The sequence below is a fragment of the Theropithecus gelada genome, chromosome 7b, assembly GCF_003255815.1.
Source record: "Theropithecus gelada isolate Dixy chromosome 7b, Tgel_1.0, whole genome shotgun sequence".
Lineage (NCBI taxonomy): Eukaryota > Metazoa > Chordata > Mammalia > Primates > Cercopithecidae > Theropithecus > Theropithecus gelada.
This window is the reverse complement of record NC_037675.1, coordinates 2,400,242-2,422,035: the sequence shown is the minus strand read 5'-3', so window position 1 is coordinate 2,422,035 and position 21,794 is coordinate 2,400,242. Positions and strand designations below refer to the sequence as shown.

At 46.3% G+C, this 21,794-nt stretch overlaps 1 protein-coding gene across 2 annotated transcripts in view; it reads right to left on the bottom strand.

Annotated features, from left to right (window-relative positions):
- Window positions 1-5,139: 5,139 nt before the first annotated feature.
- Window positions 5,140-21,794, bottom strand: part of HOMER2 (homer scaffold protein 2) — a 99,005-nt gene continuing 82,350 nt past the window's right edge. The window contains exons 4-9 of one of the 2 annotated variants that reach the window (XM_025392963.1): window positions 18,925-19,017; window positions 13,797-13,936; window positions 10,725-10,881; window positions 8,219-8,329; window positions 7,303-7,383; window positions 5,140-6,054 (exon numbers count right to left, since the gene is read on the bottom strand). In XM_025392963.1, the coding sequence (XP_025248748.1) occupies window positions 5,866-6,054; window positions 7,303-7,383; window positions 8,219-8,329; window positions 10,725-10,881; window positions 13,797-13,936; window positions 18,925-19,017 (771 nt within the window). In that variant the 3' untranslated portion in view covers window positions 5,140-5,865. The remainder of the gene's footprint in view (window positions 6,055-7,302; window positions 7,384-8,218; window positions 8,330-10,724; window positions 10,882-13,796; window positions 13,937-18,924; window positions 19,018-21,794) is intronic. The other variant, XM_025392964.1, reaches the window with a different exon arrangement.

The following is a 21,794-nucleotide window of genomic DNA, read 5'->3' as shown; positions in this document are numbered from 1 at the left end:
CAATTTGAGGCAACACATATTAAAAGTCCTAAAAATGTGCATACTTTTTAATTGTTGGGACAGGATATGTTATGCTGCAGTTAACCAATTAACCCTGAAATTCCAGTGGTTAACACCTAAGGTTTATTTTTTTTTATTCATGCTACACGTCCATGCAGGGTGGCAGGTGAGGGTAACATGAGGGGAGAAGGGGGCTGCTCCATGTAGTCACTCAGGGATCCAGGCTTGACAGAGGCTCTGTCCTTGGGACATCAGGGAAGGGAAGACAGACACTGCGGAACTGCCCATGGGCATTTCAGTCTCTGCCTGGAGCTTCATATCTCACCTCTGCTCACATTTCATTGGCCAGAATTAGTCATAGGACCCTGAATGAGTACAAGGGGGTTGGAGGGTAAAGTCCCATATGCCTCAGAAGGAAAGGAGCCACAGATAGGGAGGTGTGTACTTTTGAGCCAGTAATAACTTCAGAAAATTATCCTAAGTAAATATTCTGAAAAGTTCACAAGGATGTTAGAAGAACTTCATTATGTCCTTCACTACAACAGTAAAAAATTGAAACAACTTAAGTATCCAAGGTACAGCCTACATAGAGGTTAAAAATAATGTAATTACATATTTACTGATACAGAAATCCATTCACAATATAGCATTAAAAGGGATAAAAGTTATAAAACAGTATGTATAACATGATTATATTTCATGGAAAAAGTAATAAAACACACATATGCATAGAAAAAAGTCTGAAAAGATAAAAACGGAAATGTTAACAGTGGTTATAATCAGATGGTATAATAACAGGTGATTTTTTTTTTTTTTTACTCATCTGGAATTTCTTTAAAAAAAGTATTATATTATTTATGTACCACAAAAGCATTTTAAAAGGGAAACAAAAAACAGTACTCTTGGGAGAATTCACTTATCCACTCCACTCTTATCATTAAACTAAACTCTTACATTTGATGCGGGGAATGTCTTCTTGCCTGTCACATCGTAAGACGCTGCTCTCACAACTGATGTAAAGTCGAGACTTTTATTAAAAGCAGTACAAGAGGGTAAAAACAATAGCACAGCCCCACAGCTGTGAATCATCAGTCCTGCCCATCACTCGCCAAAACACACACCACTTGGGACTCTGCCGTGGTTTGTCGGCTCCTGCCAGGTGCCCGGGGGGTCTCTGGGGCCTGGGAGACCACTTTGCCGCAAGACTGTGCACTGTCAAAGAGAGTAGGGCACTGCACAATTCCACTTCAAACCAAAGACCTACAAACTCTTCTTCTGGGAAATGGATTCCAGAACATAGAACATCACCACCAGAAACAGAAAATAAAGTCTCCTCTTAGACATATATATATTTTTAATTGAAAACTCTTCCTTACTGTTTCTCCCACTTCCCCTTTTGCTATTTCTTCACACACACACACACACACACACACACACACACACAAGCACACGCACGCTGTCCTAAGTTCACTAGAACATTTCATCCAGTTCAAAATTCTTACCAAAGCCACCTTCCTGCCTGGGTAGTGTTTAAAGCCAAACTAGAAATATTCTTGAGATAGGTACATGGAAGAGACATGTAAGTAACACACATTTCTAGACTAGACAGGAGTCCCTCTCCATGCCGAAACCCCCATCATCTCCAGAATATATACTGTTTCTTTGGGGAAGCCATGTACTCAGAAATTAGGGTCCTTTTAAACCATGCATATCATTTAAAAATATATATGGACATTGATCTTGCAAGCTTCTAGTTTGCAAGTGCTTCAAAATCTAGTGACGTCTCAAGGCAATGAAATAATTTAACTTCTAGAAAGATGAATGGAACAAACAATCCGCTTCTGGATATTAGCAAAGACCAGTGGCTGGCTCCCTCTTTCGAGTGCCTGTGCTAAGTCACATCACATCTGCCTTCTTCCCAAAGGTGCACCTGGCCACACGTGAGGTCCCCCCATAAGGTCCCCAGCATGTCCTGTGGTTGGCTCTCATCCAAAATTGTCCCTGGTTTCTATAGAGAAGGAGACTTTTCTAAAGATAAAGAGCCCTGTTAAAATGGGCCGATGATGATGTTTCTGGGAGGCATATTCACTGTATTATGCTCCACCCTTTACTTGATGTTTTGCATCAAACGTAGTCTACATCAAGCAGGCGGCTGCCCACCACCACCATGAAGGCTAGAGACCAACTGCCCTCTGTGCACAGTCTTCCTGGGTGTTGATTAGGTCCCATTCAAGCTGCTCCCACCACTGAGCAAGGTTGCTCCCTCCCCAGAAAGCCAGAAAGGAGTGCATCTCCAGGAAGGGGTGGGCAGTGGACAGGCCACCCCCAGCCAGAACTCTGTTTCCATTCCTGCGATCTCAGGGCCTCCCACTTGTTTTGAACGTACTGCTCTGCCTCCACTAAAGCCATCAATAAAGAACTCGGGGTGTGTTTGTTTTCCATAGAACTGGCCTCACAGGCAGACACATCATTTTAACCAACTTTCTTGGAAAGATTCCTACAAAACCAGAATCATTTGAAAGTTGAACTTATTGTTTATAATGAACATTCCTAGATGTCATTCAGATTCACATCTTTGTAAACTGTCCTTTGCTGTGGACACATATTAAAATAATATAATTGTAATATGCTCTTATCAAGATATAAGAGAATTATTTTCTCTTGGCACCCACGGGTCACCAAAGGGACTAGAGTGGCATGGCTCAAAAGATACTGCATCAAGGTCTGGGAGACCCGAATGCAGAGTCCACGCTGCTGGTCACCACTGGGTGACCCTGGGCGTGTCACTTTCTGTCTCTACTTCCCGTCTGCAAAATGCAGGTGACAGGCTCTGCCCTGTTCTCTTACCCAATTAAAGTCTAATGTGATGGCAGGCAGGAGAGATGAAACTGAGGGGCCACACAAGTTCGATGTCTTGTGTGGATACTGGTTCTCTTTCCCTCCAAGGCCTGACCACACTGTCCCAACCTGTCGCTCTGTTGGTTTTACATTCCCCAGGCCGCACTAGGAAGGCTTCCTCACCACTCCCAACTTTAAAATGCATCCAGCTGGGTCTTGACTGGAATGAAAGGTTATTTTTAAATGTCCTCTTGGTTGAAGGGTTCCAAGTTTTAGTGGATCTCTTTTAGACACCAGGTTTCATGGAGGCAGAAGGAAAGCATATCAAGGTATAGCAGCCAGTCTTGGAAACGCCAAAATCAGGAGACCTCATTTGCAAACTGAAAATGCAGTCCTGGCCCTGCACCTTCCAGGCAGCACAAGCGGCTGCGATGCTCACGGAGTGAATGGCTTACGTTCTGCCTGCTTCTGGTGTAAGGTTATGACAACAGTACTGAGACTGAGCTGCATGTCTGTATAAACGAGGGCACGTCACACCAGCTCAAGGGAGCACCGTCCAGGTTGCTCCAGGGCCATTATTTTAAAAGAAAGTAAATGAAGAGACACTAAGATCTTCAGAGAAAAGCAGAAGGAATGTAAAAGTTCAGTGCTTTTGTAAAAGCTGTTGTGCTTTCACGGCCAAGCCCAACTTACCTTTCCCTTTAAGGGAGTGCCTACTACTCTTAGCTCCGGGGCTGCAACAGCTGTAGAGCTGGACACACAGCAGGAGGAATCCAAGTTCCTTACCTGCTGCCCACAGGATGCTCACCACACTCTTCAGTGGTTGGTGAGCTGGGATCATGGGTCTCGACTGCACAGCAGCCCACTGTGGAAATGGCTCTTCCAACATTTTCTACACCTCCATTTCCGGAGTTTTCTAAAGTCACTGCTATCAGAATGCACAAGTGGCTTTGGTAACTACTCTGTGCACGTGTCACCTGAGCATTCTCTTGTCAGTCAAGAGGGCTCTTTCTAGATTCATAAGTCACCTGATAGAGGCAGAGGTCAGCTGAAGACCCAAGTGGAGGGTGTTTAGAACCTAGTGTCCACCACTTCCGCACAGCCACACACCCAGCCTGCTGCTAAGAGGACCAGGCTGGCTTGAGAATCCCCTCATCCTGCTGCTGGGCCACGGGGCTGACTCACAGCCAGCTCGGCTCTCTGTCTCCTAGTGCAGCCAGTAGGGAAGTGCTACCAACTGTCCTGAGAGCCATCTGGAGCTCTGGAGAAAGGGCAGGGCCAGCAGCTGACTACCCCAAATCACAAACAGGGCTGGCCACACTTTCCACTTCCTGTCTGCCAAGAGCCCTGTGTACTCAACCAAAGCCCCCACTTACCCTGCGGGGGCTCCTCTAAAAGTGCCTTGGTGCTCCAGATCCCCAGCCTTCCCTTCTGTCCGCATCCCAAACAAGACTCCCTGGCTCAGAGAGGCGTCTCAGTGAGGGAAAGGGAAGGAAAGCAGGAGGACTCATGTGTTCACCTTGGGGCCCGGGGCACCTGTGTGCAGACCCCATCTCCCTCCCTCCTCGGGTTGTTTATTTATTAATCCAAATTCAGCAGGGAGAAACTCTAACTGTGTCCATGGGAGAAGGTTTCTAGAAGGAGTAGTCCTCTTAGGTGGTTCTCAAAGGGGTAAGGGGGCACCAAAGCCTCCCCCCTGCCTAAGGCATATAGAGATGTGTGGGGCCAGGGATTCAAAACATCTTGCCACACACCGGCAATCTCCCAGGGCAGGATGCCAGCAGCACCCACAGGCCCGCTGGCCCCACTGAGCAGCTCTGTGAGAGAGGAGAGGTTTATGGCTGCAGTTCCTTCCCTAGGAGAAACCAAGAAAGGCAGGAGGCAGAGCCGGGTGGAACACCTCTGTCATGAGGGACACGGCTTGTCAGCTGAGCTGCTTTCTCCCCCCGATTGCCTGCAATTTCTTCTCAATTGTCCAGACCCTTAAAACAATCCCACCCTAGGTCCCAAGCCCTGGGCAGCCCCTATACCTGGAATCCCTGGGTCACCATTCCTAGGGGAGAAGGTGATTCGAGAGTCGGAGAGCCCCAGGGGCAGAGCATCACGGATGGGCTCCAGGGGCCTGAGACCAGCTCCTGCAGCTTCCCCTTCTCCCTCCCTGCCCCAGGGTCACCCAAGCCCCAGCTTGGGTTTGACCGGACAGTCATGTCTGATAACTACCCAGCACAGCAAAGATGGTGCATCATTCAACAGGGTCCCAGCTCTGCTGTGGGGTTTGATTAAAACACTAAATTCTGTGTACACATTTAGTAGAACAAACATTTATTAAGCACCTACTTAGTGCCAGGCATTGTGCTAGGCACCCTCACTGTGTGCTGTTCCCACAGCACAATCATCTGCTCAGAAATTAAAACCAAGAAAAGGAACACTGTCGCAACCATACAAACTGGGGGGCAGGGGCAGTATTGTGGCTGCAGGCGACTCCCGGGTCAGAAAATGCACCCACCAAAAGCTTGTTTTCCATCTCTCAATAAGTTTCCACTGAACAGTTGTTTTAAATAAAGCCTCTCGATGTTGATGGAGAGGAATGTTGTTCTCTCTGTGCCCCCCGGGGCTGGTGCCTGATGCACATTCAAATACTCTGAATGCTATTTGATAAAAGGAGCCTGATGGCCTGGTGTAAAGAATATCAATATTTGGATTAGAAAATGCATTTTTTCAGTTCATGTGGTTGCAACAGCCCTTATGAAAGATATAAACATCCCTGCCCTGACTGCGTAAATGTTGAAGGTAGACCTAGTTCTGGATTCCTGAGTCAGAATCTTCCAGTTGTCCACAACCTCACAAGGCCAGAGAAGCGAGAGGAGATTTCTATTCTGGAAAGGAGTGGACGGCACAACTGGTTTGGAAACACGACAAACTGCGCCTGCATTTACAGAAGCAATGCACACAGAAGAACGTCCTAGAGCTATCTGGTCTCGCACACACGCTTGGGACTCACAGGCGGGGCCTGGGCCTCGGCCAGCCCTAGTTATCGGTGCCCAGCTTGGAGAGGCCTCGGCGGAAGTCATGCAGGTCGTCAATCTTCCCATCCAGCACCTCCAGGAAGCTCTTCAACTCCACCTTCAGGTGGCGCTGTCGGTATTTGCTCTCCTCAATGTCTGTCTTTAAGGAACGCACTTTGTCTTCCAGGTTTTGATTGTCTCTCTCTGCCGCCTGGCAAAGCAAAAGGGAGAAGGGTCTGGAAAATTGAGTGATGAGAGTCGTCCTTCAAAACCTGCTACAGCTGAACCAACCATTCTCCATCCAACCTGAGGGCCTGGGCAAGGGCCTAAGCTCCCTAGAGACATGCTACCCCAGCACACAAGCCTGTGACCAAGACATCAGAAGGGAAGCGGCAGGCACTTCAGTGACCTCCTCCTTTCCTGCCTGCTCTCCCACTGAGGGACCGACACCCGGCCCGAAAACCCAAGACCCAACAAAGCAGGCAGAACGCAGAGTCCTGCCTGAGGGAGACCCCACACAGGGCCCAGCAGGGAAAGTCTGAAATCCCCGTCTGAGTGGCTAGCAGAGACCACATTTCAGTTCCATCCTGAGAGACAGAAGAGATGGGAGAGTGGCTCATTCCCCTGGTCCCACAGAGAGGCGTGGCCTCCTCAGTCCCAGGCCAGCCTCTGGCCCTCGGTGAGGAAGGACTGGCCATGCCATTGACTCAGGGACAGCCAGTCTGTGCACCCTTTGATGCTGTTACCATGGAGATGGTCTGTGGCGCTGGGCCCCACAAGCCTATAGAGACACATCTAGGTGAATCACATGCAGGTTCCCAAAGACAGGACAGCTGTGAGTCCTTAAATGAGCCATAAGCCTTGCATTCTTCATATCAGATAAGAGCTTTATGTTGAGGGCATAAACAGAGACTTTTCTGAACATGTGCACAGGAACCAGTTACCAATTCCAGGGTCGTGTAACTATATGAAGCACCGTGTATATATCAGAGGGCCTGCAGGGAGGAGGCCCTCTGAGGGGGAGGAGGCCCTGAAAATCCTCATTTTAGTGATCAGAAATCTGAGCCTAGGGAGGAAGGCCTGCCCAAGGTCAGTGCCCAAGGTCACTGGCAGGGGAGTGGCTGAGGTGGCCCCACACCCTGACCGTGGGCTCTCAGGCCACCACCCCCGCTCCTCACTCCCACCGGGGTTCTGCAAGGAAACAGTCGTCTACGCTGTGGTGATGCACAGGAACCTTCACAGAACTGGAAAAACCAAAAGACAAATGCTGCCGAGTCTGCCCCAAGGGCAGGTGTGGATGCGGTACCATCTGGCCTGCAGTTACCGCCAGCTTTTTGTGAATAGAAAATCTCTCCTTCAGCATTCTCAGTGTGAAAGTGACGGGAAGCAGGAAAATGAGTACCATGACATTTGTGCCTTCTCGTCTGAGCCAGGATGGCTGTGCCCCCCACCCACGTACCTCTAGCTTCTCAGAGACATATTCGCACTCTGACATGAGCTGAGGTATGATTTCACTTTGTTTTCGGAGATCTTTCAGCTCCTACATGAAAAAAATTTGAGATAGAACATGAAAGCAAGTCAGATAAAATATATTCTTGAAAATCACCAATGTGTGCACACTCATGGAAGCCGCTTCGGGAACCTGTTCTGTTTGCATAGACAGTGATAGCGACCACGTGAATACTTCAACTCAGGGAATTCCATGGGCGAAGTGTGTCACACGCCTTGTCATGTGAAGTCTGTACACAGCACAACAAGGCAGATGTTTTTCCGATTTCTGTTTTATAAGTGGAGAAAGTGAGGTCTAGAGAGTTTGGTAATGTGCACACAGCCTCCAACATGTGCACACTTAACTGTCTGACCCCTAGAAAATAAATGACTGTAGGCCAGGCATGGTGGCGTGTGTCTATAGTCCCAGTTACGCAGGAGGCTGAGGTGGGCAGATTGCTTGAGCCCAGTTCAAGACCAGCCTGGGCAACATAATGAGGCTCCATCTTAAATAAAATAAATAAATTTTAAATTTTTTTTTAAAAAAATAAGTGATTACATCATGGTTCTCTAGCGGCATTCATTTGGCAGCAAAACTCAACTTCTGAGGACAGATGACAAGCGTGTCTGAGTGTCTTGTGAAATGTTCAACTCCCTTGTGAATCTGCATGACCGGCTATAGAATAGGGATGACAGGGAGGCGGCAGAGGTCATGGGGAGGCCTTTGCTCTGGCCTGTCCGCACCCTGGTGTGGCTCCCAGCTCTCTCTCCATGCTGCTATCCAGGCAGCTGCCAGGGCCAGTCATATGCCCCAGCACACCTGCTGTGTGCCACCCCGCAAGGCCAAGAGGACACCAAGGGGCCCTGCTCAGAGCACCATTACTCACTGTCTCCTTTTCTCGGAGCTCTGCCTCCAGCTCCTCGATCCTCCTCTTCAGTTGTGTGTTCTTCTCCTTCTCTCTGTTGATCTCACTGCATTGTTCTTCCAGCTCATCAATCTTCAGTACACACCATACAGGAAAGCAGGGGCGCCAGTTTACGTTAGTCATTAAGCAAGAGATCACCACAGCTACACTTCTGTTTTCTTTTAAAATAAACCCTAACCTAATCCACTTATGAGTTTTTCTTTGTGGCTATGAACAAACCCCATGCAGCTCCATCATGGGGCTGCCTGCACCGCTTGCATGGGACCTGCTTTGCACATGATGCCTTACAGAGGCATCTTATCGGCAGAGCCAAATAAGTAAAAAAACCCGCCTTCAAGATGCTCTGGGCTTCTGGTTTCCTCTCATAACTGTGAGGAAGTAGATTCAGATTTGCTTTAAGGATCCATCACAAGCAAGGGCCAGGTGTCCCTGGATTGATGTGCTTTTCCCCAGAATGATTGTTACACCACTGTAATCATGTCCTGCATTATTCTGTTTCATCTCAATGGTTTAAGCCAGCAGGGTAGAAAACCAAGCAACTCATGGTACAGTGGCTGCCAAAAAGGGAAGCAATGACATTTCGAACATTATAAATCAAGGTGACCTTCCCCTGGGGATGCACATGGAAGGGGTCTGGCCTGTGGGCCTCTTCCCTGAGGCTGAACGGCAAATCCCCAGATTGCATCTTTCCGTCCTTCCCAAGGCTGACCCCTCAAAACGGTTACCTGTGTGGAACAGGGGTGCAAGGGCCTGACACTCTCACACTGCCATTGGATGCTGGGGGCCAAAATGTGTGTGCAGAGTGGATAGCAGGCGTGGACCCCCCATGCAACACAAAAGCACTGTAGTGATGAAGTCCCCCCGAACAGGCAGCAGTAGTCCTTGATATGAAGGGCACCCAGGACACTTCCCAGAGGCAGCCTGCACCAAGTCTTGGGGTCTGAACTCCCAGCCCCTGCTGCCGCTGGAGACCACACCAACTTCCGCCTCCAACCCTGGGAGGCAAGCTGGTGACATGTCCCACCCAGGGAGGTCGACACTCCTCCAAGGGAGCGAGTTGTGTGTGATGATCTTCCTCCACTCCCCCCGCACTGCTGCTGGCTATCAGACTGAGACCAAAGTGAGAAACTCAGCTTTTCTTGAAAATGCAAGAAAGGGCAATCGATCCCTCTGGCAGGCAGATCTGCCAGGCCTGGGGTGGGAACGTGCAAAGTCAGCAATTGGCCTGGTGCCCAACTGTCAGCACTTTCAGCACCAAGATGAAAAAATGACACGAGACACTTTTATGTGGCATTAGCATGAAAGTAAGACAGTGTGATCAAGGGCTGGGATGCAGGGGCCCTCCATCTTGGGCAGGGCAGGGCATAAAAGGGGTCAAGGGGAAGTGAACACCAATCTAAATGGGACCTGTCCCCCTAAAACCCTGCACTGATGGAGCATACTCCAAAGCCTATGTGTTTATAGCAGAAGGATTAATCACCATCAAAACAAGGTTAGCAGAGAAACCTCAAGACCTCAATGGGGGATCTCTGGCCACCCCAAAAGCACCATATGAACTGGAGTGTGACTAATGACAGGGAAGGTTACAGGTGCATTTTCAAACAAATAAAAATGCCAGGATCGGAGAGTAGAGGGCGTACGACAGGTCAGCACCTGTCCACCCTCCTCATGCCTCAAGCACCACAATCCTTTTCCCAACTCCAAATTTACATGTTTAGAAATAATAATGTGAATGGAAGCAGGACTTCCAAGCAGGCGCAGCTCACCATCTCCCAAGTCTGTTTCTCACCTACCCTCTGGGTCCCCTTCCTCCATGGAGGGTCAGTGAACCACAGAAATGCTGAGGGAGGGAACTCTGGGAGGGACAAGGCTGACACCTCCAGTTTATCTTCTCCTCAGTAAGGGGAATTATAAAACTTGGTTCAGAAAAGGTAACGAGTCTGGCCAGGCGCAGTGGTTCACGCCTGTAATCCCAGCACTTTGAGAGGCTGAGGCGGGTGGATCACCTGAGGCCAGGAGTTTGGGACCAGCCTGGTCAACATGGTGAAACCCTGTCTCTACTAAAAATACAAAAATTAGCCAGGCATGGTGGCAGGCGCCTGTAATCCCCACCTACTTGGGAGGCTGAGGCAGGAGAATTGCTTGAACCTGGGAGACAGGAGGCTGTAGTGAGCTGAGATCACACCACTGCACTCCAGCCTGCACGACAGAGCGAGACTCCATCTCAAAAAAAAAAAAAAAGAAAAGAAAGAAAATAAAAACAGAAAAGGTCAATTATGTATGTGATTAAATTCCTACTAAGAAAGGCAGGGAAGGGGAGGGATGTTCCCGTGGGAGAGGCAGCAAGTCTTCCTCCAGCCATGGGGCAAGGGCAAAGTTGGGGGTGGAGAAAAAGGGTTGTGGGTGCCCTCATCTCCTGCTGCCCACGCCAGCTAGCCTTGGGGCTCACTGTGCCCACCACACCTACCTTGTTGCGGAGCCGGTCGTTCTCGTCGCGGCAGATGGAGAACTGCCTCTTCCACTGCTCCACACTGGCTGCCGACTCCTGCAGTGCTGTGGTCAGCCGGGCATTGCTCTCCCGCAGGGTCTGCAGCTCGATCTCCCATTTCTTCACGTTGGCAGCGCTGCAGGATGGGGACGGGCAGTGACGACAGGGTGGGTGCTGTCCCGTCTGGCTGCGCCTCCGCCCACCTGGGGAAGGCGACTCCGCCACCCCTCAGCACACCCTTGGGAGGCCCACGCCCTCTCCCCACAGTGAGCTGGCAGGTGGGTGTGGCTGCCCTGTTCCAGGTCCAGGAGGAACTGGCTCCTCTCTCTGGTGTGGACATGTCATCCTGTGGTCTATTTTCTGAAATCACCTTAGAAGAGAACACAATTCTGGGGCCAGGTGCAGTGGCTCACACCTGTAATCCCAGCACTTTGGGAGGCTGAGGCGGGCGGATCATGAGGTCAAGAGATCGAGACCATCCTGGTCAACATGGTGAAAACCCACCTCTACTAAAAATACAAAAAAATTGGCTGGGCATGGTGGCAGGCACCTGTAGTCCCAGCTACTTGGGAGGCTGAGGCAGGGGGATCACTCAAGCCCAGGAGTTCAAGGCTGCAATAAGCTATGATCACACCACTGCACTACAGCTGGGGTGACAGAGACTCTGCCTCAAAAAAATAAAAAAACCAAACAAACAAATAAATAAATAAACAAATCTAGCTCTCACAATTGCCTGATGAGTAAGAAAAGAGACCGATTGTGGTTCTGCCCTTTGAAGTACCTGACAAAGAGCCACAGTCCAAAGGGAGGTGGTTAGATCTAAGGGTCACATGTGCTTTCTGGAATTCCTAGGTCAGATCACAGCTGGGCGAGCTGAGTGGGAGAGGTGGGTGCCAACCCTGTGGCAGCTCTAGCTGGGGAAGGGGACAGGTTGCCTCTGGTAGACTCCCGAAGAGACTGTGAGTGCAGCCTTGAGTGGAACACGGGCCCTCTGAGGTGATAGAAAGTTTACTAGCTACGTGACCTTGGGCAAGGAGTCACTTTGTCACCTGGAATTCAGTTTCCTCAACTGTAAAATGGGGGGAATTTCAAAATGACAGCTTCTCTTATGGACTGAATGCTTGAGACCTCCCTAAATTCATATGTTGAAACCCTACCTCTAATGTGATGGTCTTAGAAGATGGGGGTGGGGAGGTGGGGCAGCTGGGGGGCTGGTGGGGCGAAGTTGAGAGGTAATTAGGATTAGGTGAGGGCATAAGGATGGAGTCCTTATGAATGGGATCCAGGTCTTTACAAGAGTCCTCAGAGAGCTCACCTCCTCTCCCCACCTGTGAAGACACAGGGAGAAGACTGTGGTCTATGAACTAGGAAGTAGGCCCTCACCAGACACCAGATCTGCCAGTGCCTTAATCTTGGACTTTCTAGCCCCTAGAACTGTGAGAAATAAAGATTTGTTGTTTAAGCCACCCAGTTCATGGTATTTTGTTATAGCAGCCTGAGCAAAGACTGCTTCTAAGATGATACAGCAATTTTTTTTTTTTTTTTTTTGAGACAGTGTCTTGCTCTGTCAACCAGGCTGGAGTGCAGTGGCATGATCTTGGCTCACTGCAACCTCCGCCTCCCGGGTTCAAGTAATTCTCCTGTCTCAGCCTCCTGAGTAGCTGGGCTTACAGGCATGTACCACCGTGCCCAGTTAATTTTTGTATTTTAATAGAGATGGGGTTTCACCATGTGGCTCAGGCTGGTCTCAAACTCCTGACCTCAAGTGATCCGCCCACCTCAGCCTCCCAAAGCATTGGGATTACAGGCATGTGCCACCGTGCTGGCCAGGTGAGCAGAAAGCCCTGGGTGTGCTCATGGGACCGCCCTACACCACGAAGTTCAGCCCAGCCTGTGTGGAATGCTCCACATTCTCAAGATACAAAATCATAAGCACCGCTCATACAGTAAATTAAAATCTTACTGATATCATTATGGGGATTGTGTTACATTTATAGATCAATTTAGGAGAAATTGATACTTTGAAAATATCAAGGCTTTTTGCCACTTCCCAACAGAATGTCTACTTATTAAACAATTAGTTTATAAACATTGAAATCATTTTAAAGTTTGCTTCACATAGATCTTATATATTTAAGTTTATTTCTATAGAGTTTATGGTTCTAGTTCATATTGTAAAGGATCTCTTCTTCAAATATATATTCCACACGACTTTTTTGTATATAGGTGACTAAGTTTTGTGTGATTTCATATTTTTAATAGTTTATGTTTTCATATGCATTTCTCAGACATTCAATTTTTTTTTTTTTTTTTTTTTTTTGAGACAAGAGTCTCACTCTGTCACCCAGGCTGGAGTGCGGTGGTGCAATATCAGCTCACTGCAACCTCTGCCACCTCCCAGGCTCAAGCAATCCTCCCAACTGAGCCTCTAGAGTAGCTGGGTCTACAGGTAAACACCACCATAGCTGGCTAGTTTTTAAAATATTTTTTCTAGAGACAGGGTTTCATCATGTTACCCAGGCTGGTCTCAAACTCTAGGCTCAAGTGATCTGCCTGCCCTGGCCTCCCAAACTGTTGGGATTATAGGCAGGAGCCACCATGCCTGGCCAAGAGTCAATCTTATAGATACATAAATGACAAATTTGGTTCCTCAAAAACAAAACAAAGCACAAGCACAGGGGTGCATCCACACACACACACACCCCCTCTCTCCACACATGTACACTCACACAATCACACACACTCTAACATACATACTCTGACACTACCACCATGCATATTCGCCCTCTCTCCACACATTTACATACACACAATCTCTCTCTCACACACACACTCTCTCTTTCCCACACACACACAAATGGATGCTGATGTGGTTGGCCAGAGCGGGGCCATAAACCAGCTGGCCTTCCTTTCACCAGGAGACAAGAGTGGATGCTCCAAGCCGGTCCCAGTTTTCTCTCTCAATTTCCTGAAACCCTGTCCAGCAAGAAAGGCTTCCAGGGAAGTGTTGAAGGTGGAGAAAATAGGATCTGGACTTTAAAACAGCCTTACCTCTGCGTCAAGGCAATCTTCAGCTTATCATTTTCAGACTTCAGGTGCGTGTTGGCTGGACCGGTGTGAGAGGCCTTTTCATCGTCCGTCCCATTGACACTGGATGCCTGAGTAGAAGATGGGGTTTCACACCCAGATTCCTGGCCAAAGTGAATTATCTTCACACGTTATTGCTTGCCCGCATATCGGCAGCAAGTTAGGCATAATAAGAAACTGTTTACGAGTGTGGATGAACCAACTCATCCAACCAGAATGCAGCAAAGACTAACAAGTTTAAAAACAAAAGAAAACAAACAAACAAAAAAAGAAAACAAAACCTAACAAGACTATCAAGACCAAAGAAAAAGGCACTGAAAAGACCATATGGAGTTCACAAAGTCTGTGTGCTTTACTGACAAGGGAACACCTGGGCCAGTGCTCAGAGCCTTTTTACTTAAGCCTTATGGAGAAACCTACCAAACTTGGAGACCTGGTCTCCCGAAATACCACAGGGCAGAAGCCACAAGGGAGGAGGGACTGTTAGAAACACGGAATGAAAAAGCACATATTAGAAATGGAGACAACTTAAATATCTTGGGGCTATGGAGAGTTAGATCAACACATTTATTAAAGAAACAAGAACCAGGTCCTGAAGTTTTCCAGCTCCCTTACTAAGTGTCGTTATGAATATGCTCAAGTGTTTTCCGTAAGTCATACCATGTAGAGGTGGAATATCATCTGGTGCTAGATAAGACCTTAGAAAGATGTTATTTAGCCTCAAATAAGCACATGGGCAAAGGAAGGAACTAGACGAGAATGGTGTATAAATCCAAGTTTCAATTTCTGAATTTCAAAAAAAAAAATGCCATAAACAAAATGAATATGAAACAAAAACCTTATATATGCAGCAGCACATAGGAAAAACAAAATGTTGGCTGGGTGCAGTGGCTCACGCCTGTAATCCCAGCACTTTGGGAGGCTGAGGCAGGCAGATCTCCTGAGGCCAGGAGTTTTACACCAGCCTGGCCAACATAGTGAAACCCCATCTCTACTAAAAATATAAAAATTGGCCAGGCATGGTGGTGTGTGCCTGTAATCACAGCTACTTGTGAGGCTGAGGCAGGACTCAGGAGGCAGAGGTTGCAGTGAGCCGAGATTGTGCCACTGCACTCCAGCCTGGGCAACAAGAGGGAAACTCTGTCTCAAAATAAAAAAAAGAAAAAAAAAGTTAATATCTTTCCTATATTGACAAGCTCTTAGAGTCCTCAACTTTTAGAGCTACATGCTGAAATATTTATGGATGAAATTAAACATCTGGGATTTGCTTTAAAATATGGGGGGGGGAACGAGTGGGTGCATAAACAATTGGTCATCATTTCCTAATTGTTAAAGCTGAACTATGGGTACAGGAAGGTCCATTATACAATTATGCCTAGCTTTGCATATGTTCAAAATTTTTTTGTGTTTAAAAAATAAAGCTCTTGAAAATCAATACCACAAAAGATGAACACCTTAAAAAAGGGGTAGGTAATTGATATTTACAAAAGAAGAAAAGCATACAATCGATAAACATAAAAAATATTTAATCTCACTAGTAAAGGAATACAAAATTAAGGCCAGGCATGGTGGCTCACACCTGTAATCTCAGCACTTTGGGAGGCCAAGGTAGGCAGATCACTTGAGGTCAATAGTTCAAGACCAGCCTGGCCAATACGGTGAAACCGTGTCTCTACTAAAATTACAAAAATTAGCCAGGCGTGGTGGCAGGCGCCTGTAATCCCAGCTATTGGGGAAGCTGAGGCGGGAGGATCCCTTGAACCTGGGTGGCGGTGGTTGCAGTGAGCCGAGATCACACCACTGCACTCCAGCCTAGGCAACACAGCAAGACTCTGTCTCAAAAAAGAAAGAAAGATAGAAAATAGAAGAGAGAGAAAGAGAAAGAGAGAAAGAGACAGAAAGGGAGAAAGAGAAAGGGAGAAAGAGAGAGAAAGGGAGAAAGAGGGAGGAAGGAAGGAAGGGAGGAAGGAAGGACTTTTCATCTGTCAAATTAACAAAGCTTTACTAATGAGGGTGTGGGAAGAAAAAGCCTTATTCACTGCAGGTGGGAGTTAGAATGGTATTTTCTGCAGGCTAAGTTTGTGGTATGCATCAAAAGCTTTAAAAACATCCATACCTTTAACCCAGTATCTCCATTTCAAGAAGCTATGCAGAAACCACCAAATGCACAAAGACATGCAAGAACGTTCATCACAGTGTTATTTATATTAGTGAAAAATTAGAAATGCAGATGTCCCGAATTATAGAAGGTTAACCGAATAAGCTGTGATACAAATACTAGAATGCTGTCCAGTCATTAAAACAGTTTTGAAAAGGAATAATCATGACATAAAGTTGAAAGGTATAATATAAAATATATGCTGGAAATCTATGTTAGAAAGATACACACCAAAACACTAACAAAATATCTTCAAGTGGTGAGAAGGTAGACGATTTTTATTTCCTTCTTTATAGTATAGTATATTTTTCCTTTATACAATAAACATGTATTACATTTATAGTCACAAAACAGCCACACATTAAGTGTTTTTGTAATTAGGCTGCTTAAATATCCAACTATTCGGAAAACTTAAAAGTGTTCATATTCTAAGAGATTCAGGAAACCAAGTAATTGTGTGATTACTAATTTTAAAAAGCATACAAGGGCCGGGTGCAGTGGCTCACGCCTGTAATCCTAGCACTATGGGAGGCTGAGGCAGGCAGATCACCTGAGGTCAGGAGTTTGAGATCAGCCTGGCCAACATGGTGAAACTCCGTCTCTATTAAATACAAAAAAATTATCCAGGCATGGTGGCGCATGCCTGTAATCCCAGCTACTCGAGAGGCTGAGGGAGGAGAATCACTTGAACCTGGGAGGCAGAGGTTGCAGTAAGCAGAGGTTGCAGCAAGCTGAGATCGTGCCACTGCACTCCAGCCTGGGCAACAGAGTGAGTCTCTGTCTTAAAAATAAACAAACAAAAAAACAAAAAAATAGTCTTTCCTTTTTTCTTTAAATAGAGATGGGGTTTCGCCATGTTGCCCAGGCTGGTCTCATGAGCTCAGGTCCACTGGCCTCAGCTTCCCAAAGCGCTGAGATTACAGGTGTGAGTTACTGTACCCAGCATTAAAAAAATACATACAATAACCTCTATACCTGGGGAAATATCAGGAAGGGTAAATACAGCTAAAGCTTAGAAACAAAAACTCATTCCTAAATAATGCATATACATTAAATAACATCTTATTACGTATACATGTATTTTTAAGATTTAAAATACTTAGCTTATGCCTGTAGTCCCAGCTACCTGGGAGGTCAAGGCAGGAGGGCTACTTGAGCCCAGGGGCTCGAGGCCAGACTGGGAAGCATAGCAAGACCCCGTCTCAAATAAATAAAACAAACTTTTGAGAGGGAGCAAATATTAAAACAAAATATAGAGAAACTCAGATACCAAACTCAAAGATATCACTGTACTATGTGGTATTCTGAAAAAGATAGTATATTAGAAACTTTCTAGATCACGGACCATTTCAGATGCTGAATTTCATAGATCCTCAGAGATTAATCAAGTAATTAGCATACAAAATTAATGATATCACTTAGATCTTAGATTATTTAGAAAGATTCAGGAAAGTTCCTGTCTACCTGAAATTGAATTCACATGCATTTCCATAGGTCCATGTGGGTATATTTTGTATGATGAGGCCAGAACAAGGTATTGGAAAGATAACTCAAGGTAGACATAGGTTCTGCCTTTGTGAAACATCCTGAACCACCAAATCTCCTGTCCCAAGGGTCAGCCATAGCGCTAACAAACCTAGGGTCCCTCTCGGCATTCTCTTCCCTCCTCTGAGCACCGACATGTTGGGTGTACTCCCTCCTGGGGTTCAGCGATGCTGGAATTTCTCCCTTCCTGTCTTCTTTGCTGGCTCCCATTTCATAACTGGGCCTATTTCCTAGGGCTCCAGCATCTGCCCTCCTCTCTCCACTACTTCTTTGTGTACCTGAGGCTGCAGCTACTGCCCCTGTGAGGCTGATGGTCAAGTCTAGAGCATCGATCTTGACTGCTCAAGATGCCCAGGCCTCCTGGTTCTCTTCCTGCACCCTGTCCTCATTTGCGACCCCCTCCCTGGGCTTTCCTGACCCAGCCATTCTCTCCTTCACAGTCCCCTCAACAATCTTTCTGCCCTCAGTCCCTCCGTGCCTGCCTTACCATCTGCAAGCAAGCTGACCCTCTCTGGTGATATTCAAATCAACAGTCACAAAACACTTCCAGTGTCCACCAACTACCCAAGAATAATTAAACAAATAGCTAATAAATAATAAATTACCCACTAATGAAGAATTCTAGGTCTTCACAGTTTCTCCAAGCACACCCCCATGCCTCCCACAGCACGCCTCAGCTGCCACCAGGCAGACTCCCGGCTACCTTGCTAGTACATCACACTTACTCCTGCCCCTAAGTCTTCTCTCCTGAAGTCTCCCTTTCCCTAGCTTTCTACATATAACCCTGTCACTAGGTCAAGACTTCCCCCACCACCACATATACTAATCTAGACATCAGGAAAGCGGGTCTGAAGAACCTGGTGTGTTCATTTCAGGTTAAAATAGGTCCTTTTCAGTCAATCATCACACTTTCGACAGACTATTCAATTCCTGGTCAAGCCAGATCTCCTCTGTTAAGACAGAACTGTTGGAATACCATCTTACACCTGACCTCTGTTAAAACCGGAGATGAACACAAGGGCTATCTGACATCAAGTCTCTCTCTTGTGGGCACAAGGTACCCTACATAGAAACTCACCTCCCAGCACAGCCAGGAGACATGCTGTCTCGCCACTGGCATTTAAACACAATGACTACAGAATGTCTCTCCGGGGCCAGGATGTGCATTAACTCGAATCTCATCAACCATTTTCTGTCAGAAATACAGTACCACATCCTAAAAAATTCAAGAGTCTCATAAAAACATGTCACTGTGATCAGGCTAATCATTGAAAAAGCCTTCAAAATGACCTACTGTCAAAATTCCCTATTTCTGGCCAGAAGTGACAAGGAACAAAGAGTCCCCATCACCAACCCCACTGAAATTTACTTCATGGACAAATGTCTTACTTGGGAATGATCACTTGAGGTCTCGATTTTCTCCTGCGTCTTGTCTTTGGCTATCTTGGCAGCTTCTTTCACCTCCTGGAATTTCTCTGCAAACTGAACACAAAATATAGTTATTAAGGCTTTTATTAACTTCATTCATGGCTGGTATTCAGAACCCACCTTTATTTATTTTGCATCCATTTTAGGCCCATACATTCTGTATAAATCCAGAAGAATTTTATTTGCTATTAAATGAATATAAGGATGTATGTTCCAGTAAACAGCCCTTGGCAAGGTCAGATCTGAACCAATATCTAAGCTACTGAACCTAGTTTGATGATGATGTATTAAAAACAAACTAATACAAAAATGGCAAATGAAATTTGGCTATACCACAAAAGAAATCCATGGAAAACTTCACAATCCATACTGAAAAGATCCAAAACCTTTTAATGTCATTTTTCTCTAGATGAATACTAAGTATTTACATATGAAATGTCTTGATGCTTACAGTTTAAAGTACTTCAACAACAATAAAAGAGATGAAGATATGTGATAAAATGTTAACAACTGTTAAATCTAGGTCATGTGTATATGGGTGTTCATTATACTATGCCCTCTACTTTTTATTAATATCTTAATAGTTCCATAATAAAACAATTCTTCAAGTCCTGGGACAATCATATCACTCACTAGCTTATTGTCACTGACAAGGTGGCCAATTTTAATTAGCAAATTCATTGTTCGAACAGAGAACAGCCTGTGATAGTGCTGGTATATATTACAAAGTAAGAGCTAAATATGGTTGCAGACAAAACAAAACTAGCAAGTCGCAAGGCTACCAACAATTCTGCAGGTTTTATTGAGAACTCATTTATTTCTGAGCACAGGCTGTCCTCTGAGTATCTTTACAATACCGACAACAGTGGTCTGCTTTAGGAAACTTTGCTAGGTAACACATGTAGGTGAACCCAGCACCCTAGGGTAAGCAGAAAAGGTCAGTCTTTCTGTTCTGGCCTGTGTTGCAGGCCCTGTCAATAAAGCCACAGCTGGGGAGGCTTCCTATTTAACTATTGCATTGCTGGCAGAGGAAAATCACATTACCTATTGCTTAAAACGTGAGGTCCAGCAGGGATGAACAAAGCCTCCCTCACTTTTTCTTTTTGGGGACCTCTTAAGGAAAAACATCATTATCACAAACTCCTTTGTGGCAGGGTCCACATCTTTCCTCTTTGCACCCTCCTCCCATACCTGGTAGAAAGCAGGGATGTGCAAATAAGTTTGTTCGGTGAATGAACAAGTTCTAGGGTTGCACAGCCCTGCCCACTTTAGGAAAAAAAAAATCATGTAAAAGACTTGGTTCCTGTCTTCAAAGGAGCTCCAAGTCTATCTAACAAAAAGATTTTGTTTACATCCAAACAGGTGAGAATTAAAGAGAAAATTTCAGACAATAAGCTTAAAATATAATGAGGTAGGATAAGCCCTATGATATGGTTTGGCTGTGTCCCCAAGCTTTGGCAGGATTCCCATGCTGTGTGCAGTTTACACACTTGGTGACCTGCGTCCCAGCTGCTCCAGCTGTGACTAGGAGGGGCCAAGGGACAGCTTGGGCCATGGCTTCAAAGGTGCAAGCCCAAAGCCTTGACAGCTTCCACGTGGTGTTGGGCCTGTAGGTGCACGGAAGTCAAGAATTGAGGTTTGCTAACCTCTGCCTATTTCAGAGGATGTATGGAAACGTCTGGATGTCCAGGCAGAAGTTTGATGCAGGGGTGGGACTCTCATGGAGAACCTCTGCTAGGGCAGTGCAGAAGGGAAATGTGGGGTCAAAGCCACCCCCAGAGTCCCCACTGGGACACTGCCTAGTGGAGCTGTGATAAGAGGGCCACTGTTCTCCAGACCCCAGAATGGTAGATCAACCAACAGTTTGCACCATGCGCCTGGATAAAGCCACAAACACTCAATGCCAGCCCATGAAAGCAGCCAGGAGAGAGGCTGTACCCTGCAAAGCCACAGGGGCAGAGCTGCCCAAGACCGTGGGAGCTCACCTCTTTCATCAGCGTGACCTGGATGTGAGACATGGAGTCAAAGGAGATCATTTTGGAACTTTAAGATTTGACTGCCCTGATGGATTTTGGACTTGCATGGGGCCTGTAGCCCCTTTGTTTTGGTCAATTTCTCCCATTTGGAACAGGTGTATTTACCCAATGCCTGTACCCCCATTGTACCTAGGAAGTAACTTGTTTTTTATTTTACTGGCTCATAGGCAGAAGGGACTTGCCTTGTCTCAGATGAGACAGGACTGTGGACTTTTGAGTTAATGCTGAAATGAGTTAAGACCTTGGGGGACTGTTGGGAAGGCATGACTGGTTTTGAAATGTGACGACATGAGATTTGGGAGGGAATTGAAAGATATGGTTTGGCTCTGTGTCTCCACCCAAATCTCATCTTGAATTGTAACTCCCACAATTCCCACATGTCATGGGAAGAACCTGGTGGGAGGTAATTGAATCATCGGGGCGGGTCTCTCCTGTGCTGTTCTTATGATAGTGAATAAGTCTCAGGAGATCTGATGGTTTTAAAAATGAGTTTCCCCACATAAGCTCTCTTCTCTCAACTGCTGCCATGTGAGATGTGCCTTTCACCTTCCGCCATGATTGTGAGGCCTTCCTGGCCACGTGGAACTGTAAATCCAATAAGCCTCTTTCTTTTGTAAATTGCCCAGTCTTGAGTATATCTTTATCAGCAGTGTGAAAATGGACTAATATATCCTATCAGATACATTTTAAATAAATAATCATTTTTAAAGGTGTGGTATTAGTAGATGCATGATGGAACAGAACAAATGGGTGAGAAATGGGCCTCACCTTTGATATAAAAAATTAGCTTATGAC